Raw genomic sequence first — 18159 nt, 5'->3', positions numbered from 1 at the left:
CCAGGGGCAGGGTGCTTGTGAGAATGCATTTAGAGGTTGATGACATCACAGCACAGCAACAAGTACTGTCTGAATTCCAGGGAAACTCATTCTCGCGTCCTCAAATGGGTCCTCGATCTACCAGAATGTTGAGGATGGGTCTGGTGTATCCTGATCGAGCAAGGCTATCCCAGCAAGCCTTGCGTGCCAGCCGTTGGATTTTCAACAGGAAGAGAAACAGGAGTTTAGCAAAGTTTTGAAAGGGGGGGAGGGGGTCCACAAAAATAAACAACCAATGATGAACAAGTCTGCTTGTAGACCTGCAGAAAGAGAAAAACAACACACAACAATACAACAAGCCTCCCACCCCCAAGCCGGCCGAGCCCAGAACCCAGCAGCCCGGGACCCAGGGGTGGCCAGCCCTGCCGGGGACCCAACAGAGCCCAGGGACTCAGATCCCACCAGACAGCCACAGGGGTCAATCAGGCAGATTCCAAAAATCTTAAACCCCCTGACCCGGGAGTCGCGAACCCTCAGGCAGACCAAGGCACCACACTCCACACCAAATGCGGCAGGGGGAGGGTAGGCGAAGATGTATAGCAGCACAAGAAGTCCCAGGAGAGGGGAGGAGTCCAAGACCCCACCTGGCATACACAGTCATACACAGTCACACACTCCCTCCCTCATGCTCACACATACACATACACACAACCTAAGACTTACAAAAATGAATGCTAGAAACCCACTTCACGCTCCCCATACACACCCTAGTGTGTATGGGGAGCGTGAAGTGAGTTTACTTCTGATGTATCTGAAGGTCATAGACACCCTCAGCATACACATGACTGGTCAGAAGGTACTTCCCAGGTGGCTTCTGGTGGACGGTTTCATGTCTGATGAGTGGGCGGTGGGTTGAGCAAATAATATTTGGTTGATTCAAAAAGGATGGTTCTTTAAACCGCTAAAGTCATTCCACTGAGAAATCTGGTTGACTCCCATAGGATGGTCATTTAGCATGAGCTGTGAGCTTGGCTGAAACTCAGAGCTCTGGGTGAACTGGTGAACTGGTGAACATAGAAAGTGAGTTCAATTGTAAGAAATGGTTATTTATACACTTTGACCAACCAGATCTGAGAAATTTGTATAGGCTAGGCTTGGGCGGTATCCAAATTTGAATACCGTCTAACTTCCACTTAATCTTACCCCGGTATACGGTATTACCGTGAACACTTAAAAAGTATGACGTAAGCCTCAAGTGGACCTTCACCTTTCTGAATCCGAATACCAAACAATTACTAAAAAAATAACAACGCAACTCACATACTATTAACAACATTTATTAACACAAAAAATGCAGCTTATAAACAAGTGCAGAGTCAACAGTCCAACAGCAATAAATCAACATAAAAACCCAGGACCGCTGTTGTGCGCAAATCAAGTGAACAACTTATCGAGCAGCGTGAAACAGTGCAAATAGGCCGTAACAGTCAACAAGAGTTGAATAACCATAAACATTGAAATTATTGCAACCAAAACAACTGCATTAAAATTATAAAAAGAAAACTCCATCACACGACCACACATGCGCGCGCACACACACACACACACACACACACACACACACACACAGGAGTGTGAACATTAAGGCATGTTGCAGCAAATCTAGTTAAGATTTCTCGCCAGAAAAACCAGCATGTTTACTTTTTCTGGGTTCAAGTTTGCACGTTGTGGACCAACAACTTTACCTGCGGTGCTGAAAACCCGCTCCGATGGTGAGCTGGTGGCACAAATACATAGATACCTCTGGGCCAGTCGTGACATCTGGGGAAAACGACTGCCAGCATATTTCCACCAGAGAAGAGGGTCTTCGTCCTTGAATAACAGGTTCCAAACAGCACGCTGTTATTTCAGCTCCAGCTCACTGCTCTGCGCTGCCGGGACCCTCCGGCGCAGCGTCAGCGGCTCGTTTTTGCAGGAGAGCCCCCAGAGACATCTTTTTGCGTGGGGGTTCAGGTTGTGCTCGTTCCTCTATGGTTCGGATGGCCACTGCTTCTGGTGCTGTTTGCCCCTCTAAGCTCACGATCTCAGCCTGTAATTCAGCTCTGATTTCAGCCAGTGCGCTGTCATCAAGCTCATATCTGCCACGGTAACGAGGATCGAGGAAAGTGCATTTTCGCATTAATTTGTGCACTGAATCAGATTCATACTTGGCCTCCAGCTTTTTTAGAATTGTGGTTTTTATTGACTTTATAAGCTGGAGGTCGTTTTCTGACACAGCCAACACGCTCTCCCTGCAGAGCTGGAGTATGGGGAGGATAGAGGAACTGGTCAGTCGCACAGCTGTTTTTCATGACGGTATTGGAACTGACACGTCGCTATTTTGTAATACCGCGTGTATATGGTAATACCGTAATACCGCCCAAGCCTAGTATAGGCGTTGTCAATAGTCCTCAAACACTGCCTTTTCTTAGACACTTAGAAAGCGTATTTCATTTTGTGTAAATAGCTAAACATTCATTTGTTATTATACTGATATTAATATGTGAATGTAACTGATAATAAATCAATATTAAATTATCAAGTTGACTCATTTAGTGTACTTAAAATCTGACATGTCATGAAATAATGAACATTTATGTTGAATAATTAATTAATTATTAAATCACATTAGAAAGAACATTCATTGTAAGCTAAACATTTACAGTAATTTTAAACAACTTGTAGATTGAAAGTGATCATTTTATAAAAAGAGTAAAGCTTTGTGTCCCGTGGGAGACCTTGTAGCTGCAGCTCCTTCTAACATGGGAGGTTGTTTGGACGTAGTTTCCAGATGGTATGGCTGGAGAATATAAACGGAATAGTTTTGGTATGAAAGAACACAACACTCCTGACATCAGCAACTTAATGGACACTTGGCTGTTTGTTGACATCTGACATTGCTGAGGCTGGCTGTGGACACAATAACCTTGTTGGACTTTTCCAACGCTGCACCCTTTAAGGAGGCAAGCTTACTGGTTCAGGTGAGGTTAAGAGCCTTTGGGAGACAAATGATGGGCTCACACCCCTTTTATATTGGATCAGGACCCACCGAGTTGGCAGGCATGCATTTAAAGCTTTTCAGTAGGTGTCTAGCTAAGAACTGGATTACCCAATCCTTCCCTTAAAGCACCAGGCCTGTACTCATAGAATCTGGGATAGCAGTACTTAACCATCGTTCATGCATAAGCTGGACGGAGGGGTGATCTGACCTACCGATCACTTTCATGGCTGCATGTACAACCAAAGCAGTTTATTTATAGGGTTAGAGTTACGGTGGATTTTATTTCTGTTCACTCTGCTTTAACCCTGATTCATTGTGGCTTCAGGGTACATGTACGGTTTGTGATGGTCGAGATGACATGAAGGAATACTCCAACATTCGCTCTGCGATGAAGGTCAGTTTAAAATATGTAACAGATGAAATAGTTGCTTTAATCTAAATTATATTTAATATTACTATTGATTCTGGTTGGTTAGGTGTTGATGTTCACAGACAAGGAGAACTGGGAGATTTCTAAACTACTTGCAACTATTTTACATATGGGAAACCTGCGATATGAAGGTACGTTTCAGTGAGCCGTTAAGTGGGAAGTCAACCACCTAGTATCACACATTTTAGTTCTTCAATGTTATTGAAACAGGTTTTATTTGTGGTCTAATTACCACCTATGGAATCCAGCCTCACATGCACCGTATTTTCACGACCATAGGGCGCACCATGTTATAGGGCACAGCTTCAGTTACGGGTGTCTGTTTGGTATTTAACACATACAAAAGGCGCACCGGGTTATAGGGCGCCGGCGCAGGCACGGTAAAACGTACCGGTAAAACATCTGTGTGCGCTCGGGACTCAGAACATATCAGTGCAAACCAGACATTGTGAAAATTATAAACAGCCAAAAGCATGCTTCACTTTACTGGTCTAGTCCTAGTTCAGACCTGGTTTAGAGCGCACGTGCACTTCCTCATTGCGTGCGCTGACGGCTCGTGCTCTTCTAATGGGCTCGACACATGGGAGGCAACTTCGCCTCTCCTCCATTCATTTTCAATGAGACATGCGCGACAAAGCGATAATGGCGGGTCTCCCTCCTACTAAAGCCGGGCGCACACCGGGAGTGCTGCAGGAGGACACACAGGGATTTATGGGGGCTGGATGAGGAAAACGAAATAAAGAAAGTACCAGAACCACTCACGGTTCTGGTACTTTTTGGGTCGCAGCTGCATGCTCGCAGCGCCGCTTCAAGCGCTGATGCGCTGTGTTGAAGTTCAGAATGTGTTTACCGGTAGTTGGTGGATTTAACCACATAAACTTTCCACATGAACAAAATCTTATGTGTGTTATTAACAGGCCTAAGAAAATCGTGTGATTTGAATTGTGTTTTATTAACCCTCCGGGGTCCACGGATGCGTACCCGCGTCTTTAGATCAGGTCTGATTTGGGACGCTGTTGCAGCAAGGCTCCGCCTCCCTGAGTTTCGGTTTCAATTCAGCTTCAAAAAGGAGATTATAAACTACACCCCAGTTTTTACAATATGTTAATAGGCAACGTAAAAGCGGAGTTATACTAAACTAAAAAACGATCTATTTTAAAACCATCTGACAAAACAGCAGTTTAGTAATCTGTGAGAGGGAACGTGCTTGTGAACATAAAAACCCACAAAAACGTGAGATCCTGTTGCTGTTGGTGGAAGTCTCACATATTCAGCTGATAAAAAGCATCATTATGTAGCTGAGAGAGAGAGGAAGGCCGCACGAGTAACCAGATGTGCGCCAAAAGGAGCCGCTTCGCGGGGAAAGGAGTGGCGCAAACGGAGTAACAACAAACAATTAGACAGATGTTGACGGCAAACTTCATATTTTGGAGTGATCTGGACAGATCTATTGTCTCTGCAGTTTAGGAGGCTTTTATTAGGCTTTGATAAAGGATGATGAGAAGGATAAATGTCCACCAGGCAGTTCAGATAGTACGGCTGTTTTTTGAACTGGAAGCAGAGGAAGTGGGCGGAGTCTCACAGCCGGAGTCTGAGGCAAACAGCAAGGATGTTGATGACGATGTGGCAGATCCACAGGTCTGTTTTCGCTCACGTCCGCACGTTCACGCCACGCCCATTGTCTTCTACTACGTTCGCATCTCACAACAACACAATAGGCGCACCGCACCTTAGGGCGCGGCGTACATTTTGGAGAAAAGTTAAGACTTTTAGGTGCGCCTTATGGTCGTGAAAATACGGTAATATTATCATACAAAGTCCGAGACGGTACGGCTCCCATCTACCTGAATCCTCTTGCAAAGGCTTACGTCTCGGCCCGGCCGCTCCGGTCATCACAGGATGGTCGGCTAGCAGTGCCTACACCACGCTCAGGACAATCCAGACTCTTCTCATGCATCGTTCCACAAATGTGGAATGACCTTCCAAGCACTACCAGAACAGCAGCTTCCTTTCCAATTTTCAAGAAACTCCTGAAGACCCTGCTCTTCAGAGAGCATCTTCTAAACTAGCACCCTCCCTGCACCCGCCCCCTCTCTCTACCGTCCACTCCTTGTTCCCTTCCCTCTATGATTGATCATGCTGCCTCACTGCCACCTAGGATTGACTGATTAGTGTTCGTTGTTAGTGTATAGGTGTGTATAGGTTAGTGTGTGTGTGTGTGTGTGTGTGTGTGTGTGTGTGTGTGTGTGTGTGTGTGTGTGTGTGTGTGTGTGTGTGTGTGCGTGTGTGTGTGTGTGTGTGTGTGTGTGTGTGTGTGTGTTTGTGTGTAAAGATGATGTGCCCAAATTTCTGTAAATTGAGTTTAAAAATTTGGAAAATTGACTTTGCAGCTCGAACTTATGACAACTTGGATGCCTGTGAGGTTGTTGGGAGTTCTCATCTTGCCACTGCCTCTACACTGCTGGAGGTGAAACACACACACACACACACACACACACACACACACACACACACACACACACGCGCGCGCGCGTCTGTCTTTCTATCGATCATAGTGAGGACCATCCATTGACTTCCATTCATTTTTGTGACTGTATTATGGTTAACCCTAACCAATCCAACTGTAGGAACTTTTTGTAGTTCCTAGAGCCTTTCCAGGAACCCTTTTGCGTGCATTCGGACAGATAGGAACTAGGAACCTTTCCCCGTAGTTCCTAGAACCATTTTAGCTCCTACTCTGAGGCTGGGACTTTCTGTGGTTCTTGAGGAACTAACGTGAAATACGCCTCTTGCTTGATTTCCGCATCTTTTCTGTCCAATTCATATTTAGTTTATTTAGAAACAGACGGGACTGCATCTGGATCCTACTCCTGCTGCCTCCAGCACACCTTGCCATAGTCGAACAGGTATAGAAAACAGTCTGAATGCTTCTATAAATGTTTCGTCTCTTCTCTTGATATAACGGAAATCTGAAAAAGAAATAGTCCACTTTGGGATTAAATCTCGGAGCCATAGCCGTGTTTGTACCAAATGAATATGTAGTCATTTAGCTTTCATTTTGTTGAATTTCTACTTTGTTCTTGATGTTCACATGTGTGAACCATGAGCGCGAACACATACAATGCAAACACACACAAATGCAATTAAATGCCTTCAATATATTTTGTGTGCATTGATTTGAAGCAGCACAAAGTTATTATCTATAGTACGTTATTGTGGTGGGCTGGTTTGAATAATGCGTGTGGTTTATAACTTATCACTGAGTCAATACGTTAGTTTAGGACTCTATACTACTGATAAAGGTATTTTTACAACTTGTTTTATTCTGAAATGCTTATCCATCCTGCTGCTACACCAGAGCCAGCATCTGCAGACGTCTGGCTACTGTGTAGGAGATGTTTGGGTCAGAGGCTGAACAGGAGGCAGAGGGATGAACGGTTTAATACAGGGTATCTGCAGGTCCTTAAAAAGTCTTAAATTTGCTTTTCTAAATTTAAGGCCTTAAAAACCCTTAAAATGACTAATAATCCTTAAATACAGTTTCCAAAGGTCTTAAATGACCAAATACCCAATAAACAAGAATTTCTAGTCAGTCTTCAGCATTTTTTGTGTATGATGTTGGCGTAAGCGGAACCGTACACATTCAGTTGGTTGTGAAAGGGGGCTATTTTTAGATGAGCATATTAGCTGGTTAAGCTAGTGGGAGCTTGCGCGATGGGGAAGTGCAAATTTAATGGTAACTGGGTGGGTAATCCCACGTTTCCGACGTGGTTAGCACCGGTTCCAGGCAATAGCTGGAAATTATAGCTTAAATTTAATTTTAAAAATTGCTTAAATTTGGTCAAAGTGGCCTTAAAAAAGGTCTTAAAAAGTCTTAAATTTGGCTCCCTTAAACCTGCAGATACCCTGTAATACCATGATGCAGTTCTGTGAGCTGACAGAGAGGGAGTCTAAGGAACATCCAGCTCAGGAGGAGCCAGCCACCAGCAGAAGCTCATGGAGGGTCTCTTGTCTGCAGTGAACACGTTAACAGTTAAAAAGAAGCAAACTTGTGACTACACGTGCACAAAGCATATCATGCACATGTGCACAGTTATTTTTACACTGAAATACTTCAGTTTTTAGCAGGCATGTTTTTAATAAATGGCTTTAAGAGTCAGAAGTATTCATTGTCTCCGAGTGATGTCAGCTAGATGTAGTTTGGTCACTTAATATGAACTATTAGCTCACATTAAGCCTTTCTTATCCTCAGGTGTGTAATCTACTCTAATTACTCAGGTGTGTAATCTACTCCAACTACTCAGGTGTGTAATCACCCAGGGACAGAGGGGACCCTCACAAAGGCACTTTGTTCAGCAACTGTTTACTGAGTTCTAAGCGTCACCCGACAAACCGCGGCCAAAGGATCCGGGAGGCAAAAACAGTAGGCTCTACCGGGGAGGCAACCTGAAAGATACACCATCTGCCTTTAGGCTCGGAAGCCCAGGATCTACTAAACACTAACCACCAGGCCAGCAGCAGCTACCAAGCTAACACCAGGCAATTCTAGGATACACAATCGGCCACTAGGCCCAGAAGCCCAGGATCTACTAAACACTAACAAATAAAAAAGAAAAAATACCAGCAACCGGCATCTGGCTAAGCCACAGGCCACAGGCATCAACTCAAGCAACTGGGCTAAAGGATTCAACACAAGCAATTAGCAACTGGGTGAGCCATCGGCTACAGGCCTCAACACAATCTACCAGCTACAAGGAAACAGGTTTAATTGCTGATAGTAAAAGTTATTAAACTGGGACCAAAGAGGATTAATAATGAGGAAGTGGATGAAATTTAAAAAAATCACTTGAGTTTTTGACTGAAGAACTTAGAACAGTCAGGCAACAACAGAAAAGTAGTATGGATTTGGTACAAGAGGTAAAAAAATCTGAAACAACAAAACGTTGAGAAGGACAAACAAATCTATATTTTGCAAACACGAGTAGATGAACTGGAGCAATATTCAAGAATAAATGATGTTGTCATTACAGGAGTTGATATAAAACCTAGATCCTATGCTCAAGAAGTAGCAAATAATAATGGGGAGGAACCAACTGAAACAGATGTGAATCATGTGGAAAGGCAGGTGACAACTTTCTTTCACTCAAAGGGTATTGAGATCAGTGAGAACAACATTGAAGCATGTCATTTCATTTCATTTATTTATAAAGCCCCTTCTGCGACCAATGCAGACGCCCAAGGTGCTGAACACAACACAATAAAAACATTAAACCATCAGAATAAAATATAACAATCGTAAAACCAGCATAAAATCAATTAAAAGAGGAGAGTAAAAGCAAAAAATAAAATCCAGAAAAAGATTAAGAGGCCGGGGCATCGAAACTGGGTAAAATTGGCTAATCCTGAAAAGCCTTGACAAAAAAATGGGTCTTAAGGCGAGTCTTAAAAAAAAAACAATGAGGGTGACTGACGCACCACCAAAGGCAACTGGTTCCAAAGTGCAGGTGCCAACACAGAGAATGCACGGTCCCCCCGTGACCTGCACTTAGTGCGTGGAACGATCAACAGCTCCCTGCCGGCTGAGCGAAGTGCCCGCGAGGGGGCATGTCTGTGCAAAAGGTTTCCAAGATATGCTTGTGCAGTTCCATGTAAGGCCCTGTATGCCAGCACCAAGACCTTGAATTTTGCCCTGTATTGTACAGGCAGCCAATGAAGGGATGCCAACACGGGGCGATATGCTCCCTGCGCCTAGTGCCTGTCACGAACCTAGAGGCTGAGTTTTGAACTAACTGCAAGCGTGCTACCGCACCCTGACTAAGGCCGGCATACAGTGCATTGCAGTAGTCGAGCCTTGAAAGAACAAAAGCGTGTGTGACAGTCTCTAGATGTACTCTGGAAAGCAGGGGCTTAACTCTGGCTAGTTGGCGTGAGTTAAAAAAACACGATTGCACAACCTGGTTGATTTGCGCGTCGAATTTTAGGGCTGAGTCCAGTTGCACTCCCAAATTTCGGATGGTGGTCTTCATGTTAGACGCTAAAGGGCCCAGATTCACAGCATCGCATTGGCGTGTAGACATGCCAGGGCTAAGTACAATTACTTCAGTCTTAGCGTCATTCAAATGTAAAAAGTTTGTAGCCATCCAGGAGTGCACATCCTCTAAGGCAGGGATTCCCAAAGTGTGGTGCGCGCACCCCCGGGGGTGCGCGAGCTGCCGCTAGGGGGTGCGCGAGGTGAAAAGTGTAATGGCTGCGGAGCTTAGAGAAGTCTGTCATATGTCACCATTAGCGTAGAAACTCATTTGTGGGTGGGCCAAAGAAAAAGTAAGTGGGCCCAATAAATGTAATTGAAGACAAGAATATTTTTGCGCGCGCGCGCTTGTCCGCATGTGTTCTAGCTTCATAATAACAATGCGCCGAGCTTCAGCGCTCTGGCCTGCGCACGCTGATATGTTCCGTATTTGATCATTTTTAACGGTGTTGGAGGAATCTGAAGGTGGTGAGTCATTCTGGCAGATTGTAATTACCACCTGTCTCATGCAGGTGTTCTGACATTGTAAACCTCACACACAGAACATTGTGGATGTAACTAAATAAATCAAGAAATGATTCCCATTCAGGCTATTGACAGCGCGCTGAAGATCTGAATTTCAGAGTGCGTCTGTCAGAGGTCAGACGCGTTCCGGCTGAACCACGGCTCACGGGTGCACACAATCTGCTATTTAGCGGTTTTTTATCTACTTTTAACTGGATTATTCATCCAGAATTGCTGTGCGTTGCTGACCTATAGCAGACAAGAAATTCTGGACATCTGGACTTGTAACTCCAACAGTTTTATCGCCGATCTCCGACTCATCCCAGAGATCTCCAGAACACCGGAGGCAACCCCCCCACCCCCAGCCGGGCGGGCGGAAGTGCATGCAGACGGCGCCGAGAACGTAAACAAAGACGAGGTAGACGCGGAGGGCTACGGGCCAAGCTAAGGCTAACACCACATCGGCTGCCTTTACCCAGTATCTTCCTCGCCAGTGTCCGTTCTCTGGCAAACAAAATGGATGAGATACGGCTCTCCATGACTAACAACAGACGGATTATGGACTCCAATGCCATGTTTTTTACCGAAACATGGTTGAACAACAGCTGCCCGGACAATGCTATCGCGCTAGCAGGACGCCACACACACCGAGCCGACAGGCTAGCAGATGACTCCGGCATGACCAGAGGTGGAGGTTTGTGCATTTATATTAACAATGCTTGGTGCATGAACACTACTACTGAGAGTCACTGCTCACCCAATGCGGAGTTTTTAATGGTCAAATGCAGACCTTATTATCTCCCCAGAGAGCTCACCTCGAACATACTTACTGCAGTGTATGTCCCCCCCGACGCTAATGCTAGGTTGGCCATGAAAGAACTTTCTACACCAGAATAAACACCCCGAGGCTGCTGTTATTGTTGCTGGCGACTTCAACCACACCAACTTAAAGACATTCCTCCCCAGATTCCACCAACATGTCTTCTGCCACACTAGAGGAGACAAGACTTTAGACCATGTTTATTCCAACTTGGCTGGAGCCTACAAACCAACACCCCTCCCCCACATTGGACAATCGGACCATCTCTCCCTGTTCCTCACACCTCGGTATTCACCACTCATCCAACGTGTGAAACCTGCTGTGAGGACAATTAAAGTGTGGTCAGAGGGGACAGATGCAGTGCTCCAGGACAGATTTAAAAACACAGACTGGAATATGCTCACCAACACAGACCTGGACCAGTACGTCTCATCTGTACTGGATTACATCTCCGTAACCACAGACAGTGTCACCACCCAGAAAAGGATCACCATGTTCCCCAATCAGAAGCCTTGGATGAACCAGGATGTTTGTCTCCTACTGAAGGCCCGCAACACCGCTTTTAGGACAGGAGATGCACACGCCTACAGTACAGCCAGGGCTAATCTAAAGAAGGGCGTCAAAAAAGCCAAACATCATTACAAAAAGAAGATATAAGAACACTTCTCCAACTCCAACCCCCGACGCATGTGGCAAGGACTCCAGACCATCACAGACTACAGGATCACCAAACCCTTCCCCGCATCCTCTGATGTTTCCTTCCTCAACGAGCTCAACAACTTTTATGCTCGTTTTGAGCGAGGGAACCTCACAACCACAACCATAACAGACATGACGCCAGACCACCAACCTCTGACTCTCTCCCCCACCGATGTACGAGCGGTGCTGAGCAGGATCAATGTCCACAAGGCTGCAGGCCCTGATGGCATCCCTGGGCTTGTTCTCAGAGCGTGCTCTGGGGAGCTCGCAGGAGTGCTCACAGACATATTCAATCTGTCCTTGGCCCATGCTGTGGTACCAGCCTGCTTCAAATCCACCTCCATCGTCCCGATACCCAAAAACTCCAACCCAGCTAGCCTCAATGACTACCGCCCGGTAGCACTCACCCCCATCATCACTAAGTGCTTAGAGCAGCTGGTCTTAGCACACTTCAAATGCTGTCCCCCCCCCACCCTGGACCCCCACCAATTTGCATACCGCCAGAACAGGAGCACAGAGGATGCAGTCTCCATTGCACTGCACTCTGTCCTCTCACACCTGGACAACACCAACACCTACGCCAGAATGCTGTTTATAGACTTCAGTTCAACATTCAATACAAACCACCCCTCACAACTCATCAGGAAAATGACAGACCTGGGGATCAGTTCCCTCACCTGCAAATGGTTACTGGACTTCCTGACCAACCGCCCTCAACATGTCCGACTGGATAACCGCTGCTCACCAACAATCACAATGAACACTGGTGTACCACAAGGCTGTGTGATGAGCCCTTTCCTCTACTCCCTTTTCACCCACGACTGCAGACCTGCTGATGGTTCCAACACCATCATTAAGTTTGCAGATGACACCACGGTGATTGGCCTCATCAGTGACAACGATGAGACCGCCTACAGGTTGGAGGTGGACCGTCTGACTGAGTGGTGCGACACAAACAACCTACTGCTCAACACTGAGAAGACTAAGGAGCTCATCGTGGACTACAGGAGGAATGCTGACCCACATCCACCCATCCACGTTAAGGGGACAGCAGTGGAGCGTGTGAGCAGCTTCAAGTTCCTGGGAGTCCACATCTCAGAGGATCTCACCTGGACTACCAACTGCTCCAAGCTGGTCAAGAAGGCTCACCAGCGCCTCTTCTTCTTGAGTACTCTGAGGAAGAACAACCTGTCCTCAGACATCCTGGTGAACTTCTATCGCTGCACCATCGAGAGCATCCTGACCAACTGTATAACAGTCTGGTATGGGAACTGCTCCGCCTCGGACCGGAAGGCGTTGCAGAGGGTCGGGAAAACTGCCCAGCGCATCGCCGGAGCACCACTTCCTGCCATAAAGGACATCTACAGGAAGCGGTGTCTGAAAAGGGCTAGGAAAATCATCAGAGACCACAGTCACCCATCACATGCACTGATCACCCTGCTGCCCTCTGGGAGGCGCTACAGGAGCCTCCGGACTAAGACCACCAGGTACCGGAACAGTTTCTACCCCACAGCTGTCAGACTCCTGAACTCTGCCTCCTGACATATGACCCACGTTAAACTCATGGACTGCTTGTATTAACTACAGCCTGTACATACTTATAGTCATAGAATATTCATAACATACTTCATACCGTGTACATTATAACATACATAATAGATCCATTTCTGTAATATACTTACACATCTATATTATTGCTAATATATATTGTAATACATCTATATCACGGCTAAAGCACTTCTGGATGGATGCAAACTGCATTTCGTTACCCTGTACCTGTACATGTGCAATGACAATAAAGTTGAATTCTATTCTATTCTATTCTGTACTCGTTTCAGACGAATATCCGGTACGGATAAAGCATTTTTGACAAATACGAGCATGAAATGAGTACAACTCGTAAATATCTGTAATTGTGCTGAAGGAAAATCCTCATTGGGTGACTGTCTTCACACTCTGTGATTGGCCAGTCACATAGAGCGCCCGCCCCTCCCTACACGCAAAACTGCAGCCGGCTGGGAGCGCAGTCCATCCGGCTCATCCAAGCACACACACACACACAGACACAGACAGTAACGGATCTCGCTGTGTTTGCTTCACTGTTGCTCACATTTCTTCAGTTTTCCCTGGGTTTTCTTCAGCTCGCCTCTTTTTTGGTTGAATATTTAGTTACTTTTTTCGTAACTGACATGGTGCATTTGACAAGACAGAGCTGACGTGCTGCGTCACTACCTCCGCTCCGGTCGGGTTTTTTATTTTTTTAACTCCCTCTCTCTCCCTCTCTCCCTCTCTCTATCTCTCTCTCACTCACTCACACACACACACACACACACACACACACACACACACACCTTAATCAACATTGTTTTGTTTAACTTTGTGTGGGAAAATGCCAAGAACGTTAAGAAAAAAATCAGTTTAATCAAATTAAAATAACAAAAATATATAAAGTTGTGTCTGGTTCTAGCATTTCATATTTCCTAGTTCCTACTGCATGAGTTCAGATGTATTAATCCATGCACTTAAATATTAATGTTCTGATTTTATTGAAACACTTGTTCTTTAATAGTTCCTTTACTATTGTGATCAAAAACATTTAATCTCAATTCTGAGGCTGCTCTGTAAACAGTTTTCAAATAAACAATACACATAGCAACTTCTGATCAATCCATATCAATTTCAGACTTAAAATAATATGTTGATGTAAACCACGCCCACTTCCGGGTTATGCCACGCCCATTCCGAGTGCAGATACAGATAATTTAGTTGGTTGAAGAAGAAGAAGAAAATATCATTTCTATAGCGCCTCTCAAGATAAAAATCACGAGGCGCTTTACAAAAACAAAAAATGTAAAAATTGTAAAAATAGAAAAAATGCATTTTGAAAATGTTTAAAAATATATTTAAAATGAGCAAGAATAAGCAATTGCGATTTAAAAGAAAAAAAGTTAAGAAAGAGAGAGAGTGAACAGGAAAGAGGGAAATCAGTGGATCCTGAGGAAGGTGGAATAGGTGGGGAGAGCAGAATAAAGAGAGAGAGGTGAAGAAGGTCATACAAAAGCCAGCTTGAACAAGTGAGTCTTCAGCTGCTTTTTAAAGGAGACCACTGAGTCCACTGATCTCAGGCTCAGGGGGAGAGAGGTCCAGAGTCTGGGGGCCACAGCAGCAGATGATCTGTCACCTTTGACCTTCAGCCTGGTGCTGCACAACCAGTAGGCTTTGATCACTGGACCTCAGGGACCTGCTGGAGGTGTAGGGACTAAGAAGATCACCAATGTAAGATGGTGCTTGTCCATGTAAGGCCCTATAGACCAGAACCAGGATCTTGAAATGAACCCTGAAGTTGACTGGCAGCCAGTGAAGCTGGAGGAGAAGCGGGGTGATGTGGGTGTGTTTGGAGGACTTGGTCAAAAGCCGAGCACAGGCGTTCTGAACCACCTGTAGACGGTTCAGGGAGGTTCTGCTCAGACACGTGAAAAGAGAGTTACAGTAGTCTAAGCGTGAGGAGATGAAGGTGTGGAGAACTGTCTCAAGTTCAGAGCGGGACAGAATGGGACTCAGCTTAGCAACGTTCCTGAGATGGAAGAAGGAAGAGCCAACAAGAGAACTGACATGAGATGCCTCTAAGGCTTTTGATCGTGTAAACCACAGAAAACTTTTTATTAAGTTAAAGCTACGGGGGGTCCCTGGGTTTATTGTGAGAATCCTGTCTTACTGGTATGCTCATCAGACGATACAGGTTAAATGGGGTGCCAGCATCTCTGCACCATTTGGCGTTAGTAATGGTGTTAGGCAGGGTGGAATTCTGTCTCCTATCTTATTTAATCTGTACGTTGACGATCTGTCAGTGCAGCTCAGAGCCTGTAACACAGGATGTTTGATGGGTACAACTTTGATCAACCATCTGATGTATGCTGATGATCTGGTGGTCTTTAGTCCAAGTAGTGCTGGTTTACAGCAGCTCCTAAATATCTGCTCTGAATATGGTGTGCAGTACGATATTCAGTATAATGCTGTTAAAAGTGCTATCTTGATATGTAGAACCAAGCAGGATAAAAAGCTAAACTTTCCTGTGTTCAAACTGTCTAATAGTGATCTTAATGTGTGTGAGAAGGTGAAATACCTTGGCCACTTTATAACCGATCAAATGCGTGATGATGCTGACATCCACAGACGGTGCTGTAAGCTGTATGCACAAGCTAACACTATAGCTCGTAAGTTTGGTTTTTGTTCACCTCCAGTTAAGGTGGCTTTATTTAAAGCATATTGTACTCCGCTCTACACAGCCCAACTGTGGTCATCCTACAATCAAAGCAGCATGAATAAGCTGCAAGTTGCATACAACGATGCCTTAAGGATCATACTTAAAATACCCAGAGGGGGCAGTGCCAGTCAGATGTTTGTAACAGCAGGTGTTTGTACTTTTAAAGCTCTTTTAAGAAAGCTCATATTCCGTTTTACAGGCCGACTGGATAGCTCTGCCAACAGTATAATTTTAGCAATCACTGATCCTGCTGTGAGCAGTTGTCGCTATTTCTCCAGTATAAGGAAATACTGGTTGAAGTGTTTGTGTGGTTAACCTTGTGTGGAACAGTTTATAGTAAAGCTTTTAATTACATTTAGATTTTTATTCAATTTTATGCTGTTAACTTTTTATTTCTATTTATCTATTTTGTTTCATTGATCTGTTGTTTTATATGTATTTTATCTGGACCTAAGAGTCTGTCAATAAAGATCATCTATCTAATCCAGGGTGAGAGCTGGGTCAAAGGTCATACCAAGATTCCTGACTGAAGGTTTGGTGTGGGAAGCAAGCTGACCAAGAGAGTCTCTGACTTTGGGAACCAGCTTGTCTGGGGCACAGATGAGGATCTCAGTCTTATCTTCATTCAGCTGAAGAAAGCTCCCACCATCCAGGTTTTGATAGAGTCTAAGCAGGTGTGTAACAGCTGCAGCTTAGACATCTCATGGGGCTTAAAGGAGATGTACAGTTGGATGTCATCTTCATAAAGATGGTAGGAGATTCCTTTGAAGGAGCTCAGGATGTGCTGAAGAGGAAGCAGATAGAGGAGGAAGAGCAGAGGCCCCAGCACAGAACCTTGTGGGACACCATGGGTAAGAGAGGTGGTGGAGGACCTAAACTTGGAGACGGCCACAGAAAAGGAGCGCTCAGAGAGATAAGAGGAGAACCACTCCAGAGCAGATCCTGATAGGCCTACCCAGTCTCTCAGCCTCTCCAGTAGCAGGTGATGGTCAACAGTGTCAAAGGCTGCAGTCAGGTCCAGCAGGACCAGAACAGTCCCCTGCATCACTGTGAGTCAGAAGGTCATTAGAGACCCTAAGAAGAGCTGTTTCAGTAGAATGAGCTCTACGAAAACCTGACTGGAAGCTATCATAGATGTTATGTTCATCAAGAGCAGCTGTGAGTTGTTTAGCCACAACCTTTTCCAAGATCTTGGAGATGAACGGAAGTTTAGAGATGGGTCTGAAGCTGCTATGGAGAGAGGGGTCGAGACTCTGTTTTTTAAGAAGCGGGTGGATTACAGTGTTCTTAAAGTAAGCAGGAACCTGACCAGAAACCAGAGAAGCATTAATTATAGAGAGCACGCTGGGACCGATGGACTGAAAAGCACTTTTAAACAAAGATGAGGGTAAGATGTGGAGGGGGCATGCAGAGGTCTTCATAGAGTTAACTAGTTTGGTTAACTCAGGCAAAGAAACAGGAGCAAAGCTATCTAGGATGATGGGCCTGGTTGGAGTCGGGAGAGGCGGCGATAAGGCTGAAGGAGAGATGCTAGATCTAACCTTATTGACTTTGTCCACAAAGAAAGACAGAAAGTTCTCACAGTCTGCAACAGAGTGGATGGAGGCTGTAGGAGAGGCAGGAGAGACGATGCTGCTGATGGTGTTAAACAGCACCTTGGGGTTCCCTTTGCTCTGGGACACCAGGGTGGAGAAATAGGGAACCCTAGCGTCTCTGACTGCAGAGTTAACAGAACAGATACAGATACAGATAGTGGTGTACTCGCTCATCTCTAGTAAAGAGGACCACAAAAATGTCCTCACTGTTAAAAGCTCATGATGGTCCTCAGTAGGGAGTAAGTACAGAAACACAAACACACAGGGCATCCGCGGGTCCTTGAAAAGTCTTAAAAAGTCTTAAATTTACTTTTCCAAATTTAAGGCCTTGAAAATCATTAGAAATGACAAATAATCCTTATGTACAGTTTCCAAAGGTCTTAAATTACCAAAGACCCAATAAACTAGATTATTTTATTTCTATGAAATTTTTGTGAATTTCTAGTTAGTGATGAGCATTTTTTGTGTATGATATTGGCAAAAAGTTGTGGTTGTGAAAGGGGGCTGTTTTTAGATGAGCACATTAGCTGGTTAAGCTAGTGGGAGCTTGCGCCATGGGGAAGTGCAAGTTTAATGGTAAATGGATGGCTAAGCCTACGTTCGCAAAGTGGTTAACAATAGCTGTAAATTATAGCAGAAATTTAATTTAAAAAAATTGCTTAAATTTTGTCAAAACGGCCTCAAAAAAGGTCTTAAAAAGTCTTAAATTTGGCTCCCTTAAACCTGCAGTTACCCTGAACACAGTTTCTTCTTATATGATCGGTTTCATCCCTAAAAGACCCAAATGTAACCTCATCTAC

General features: G+C 45.0%; 1 protein-coding gene across 1 annotated transcript in view; it reads left to right on the top strand.

Annotated features, from left to right (window-relative positions):
- myo7aa (myosin VIIAa) overlaps positions 1-18159 on the top strand; it is a 184608-nt gene that overhangs the window by 86475 nt on the left and 79974 nt on the right. Inside the window, exons 8-10 of the mRNA XM_070543727.1 lie at positions 3345-3413; positions 3496-3580; positions 5840-5916. Coding sequence (XP_070399828.1) covers positions 3345-3413; positions 3496-3580; positions 5840-5916 — 231 coding nt within the window. The remainder of the gene's footprint in view (positions 1-3344; positions 3414-3495; positions 3581-5839; positions 5917-18159) is intronic.

The sequence above is a fragment of the Nothobranchius furzeri genome, chromosome 13 (assembly GCF_043380555.1).
Source record: "Nothobranchius furzeri strain GRZ-AD chromosome 13, NfurGRZ-RIMD1, whole genome shotgun sequence".
In the NCBI taxonomy this organism is placed as follows: Eukaryota; Metazoa; Chordata; class Actinopteri; order Cyprinodontiformes; family Nothobranchiidae; genus Nothobranchius; species Nothobranchius furzeri.
Note: the sequence above shows the minus strand (reverse complement) of the source record. Positions and strands in the feature narration are given on the sequence as shown.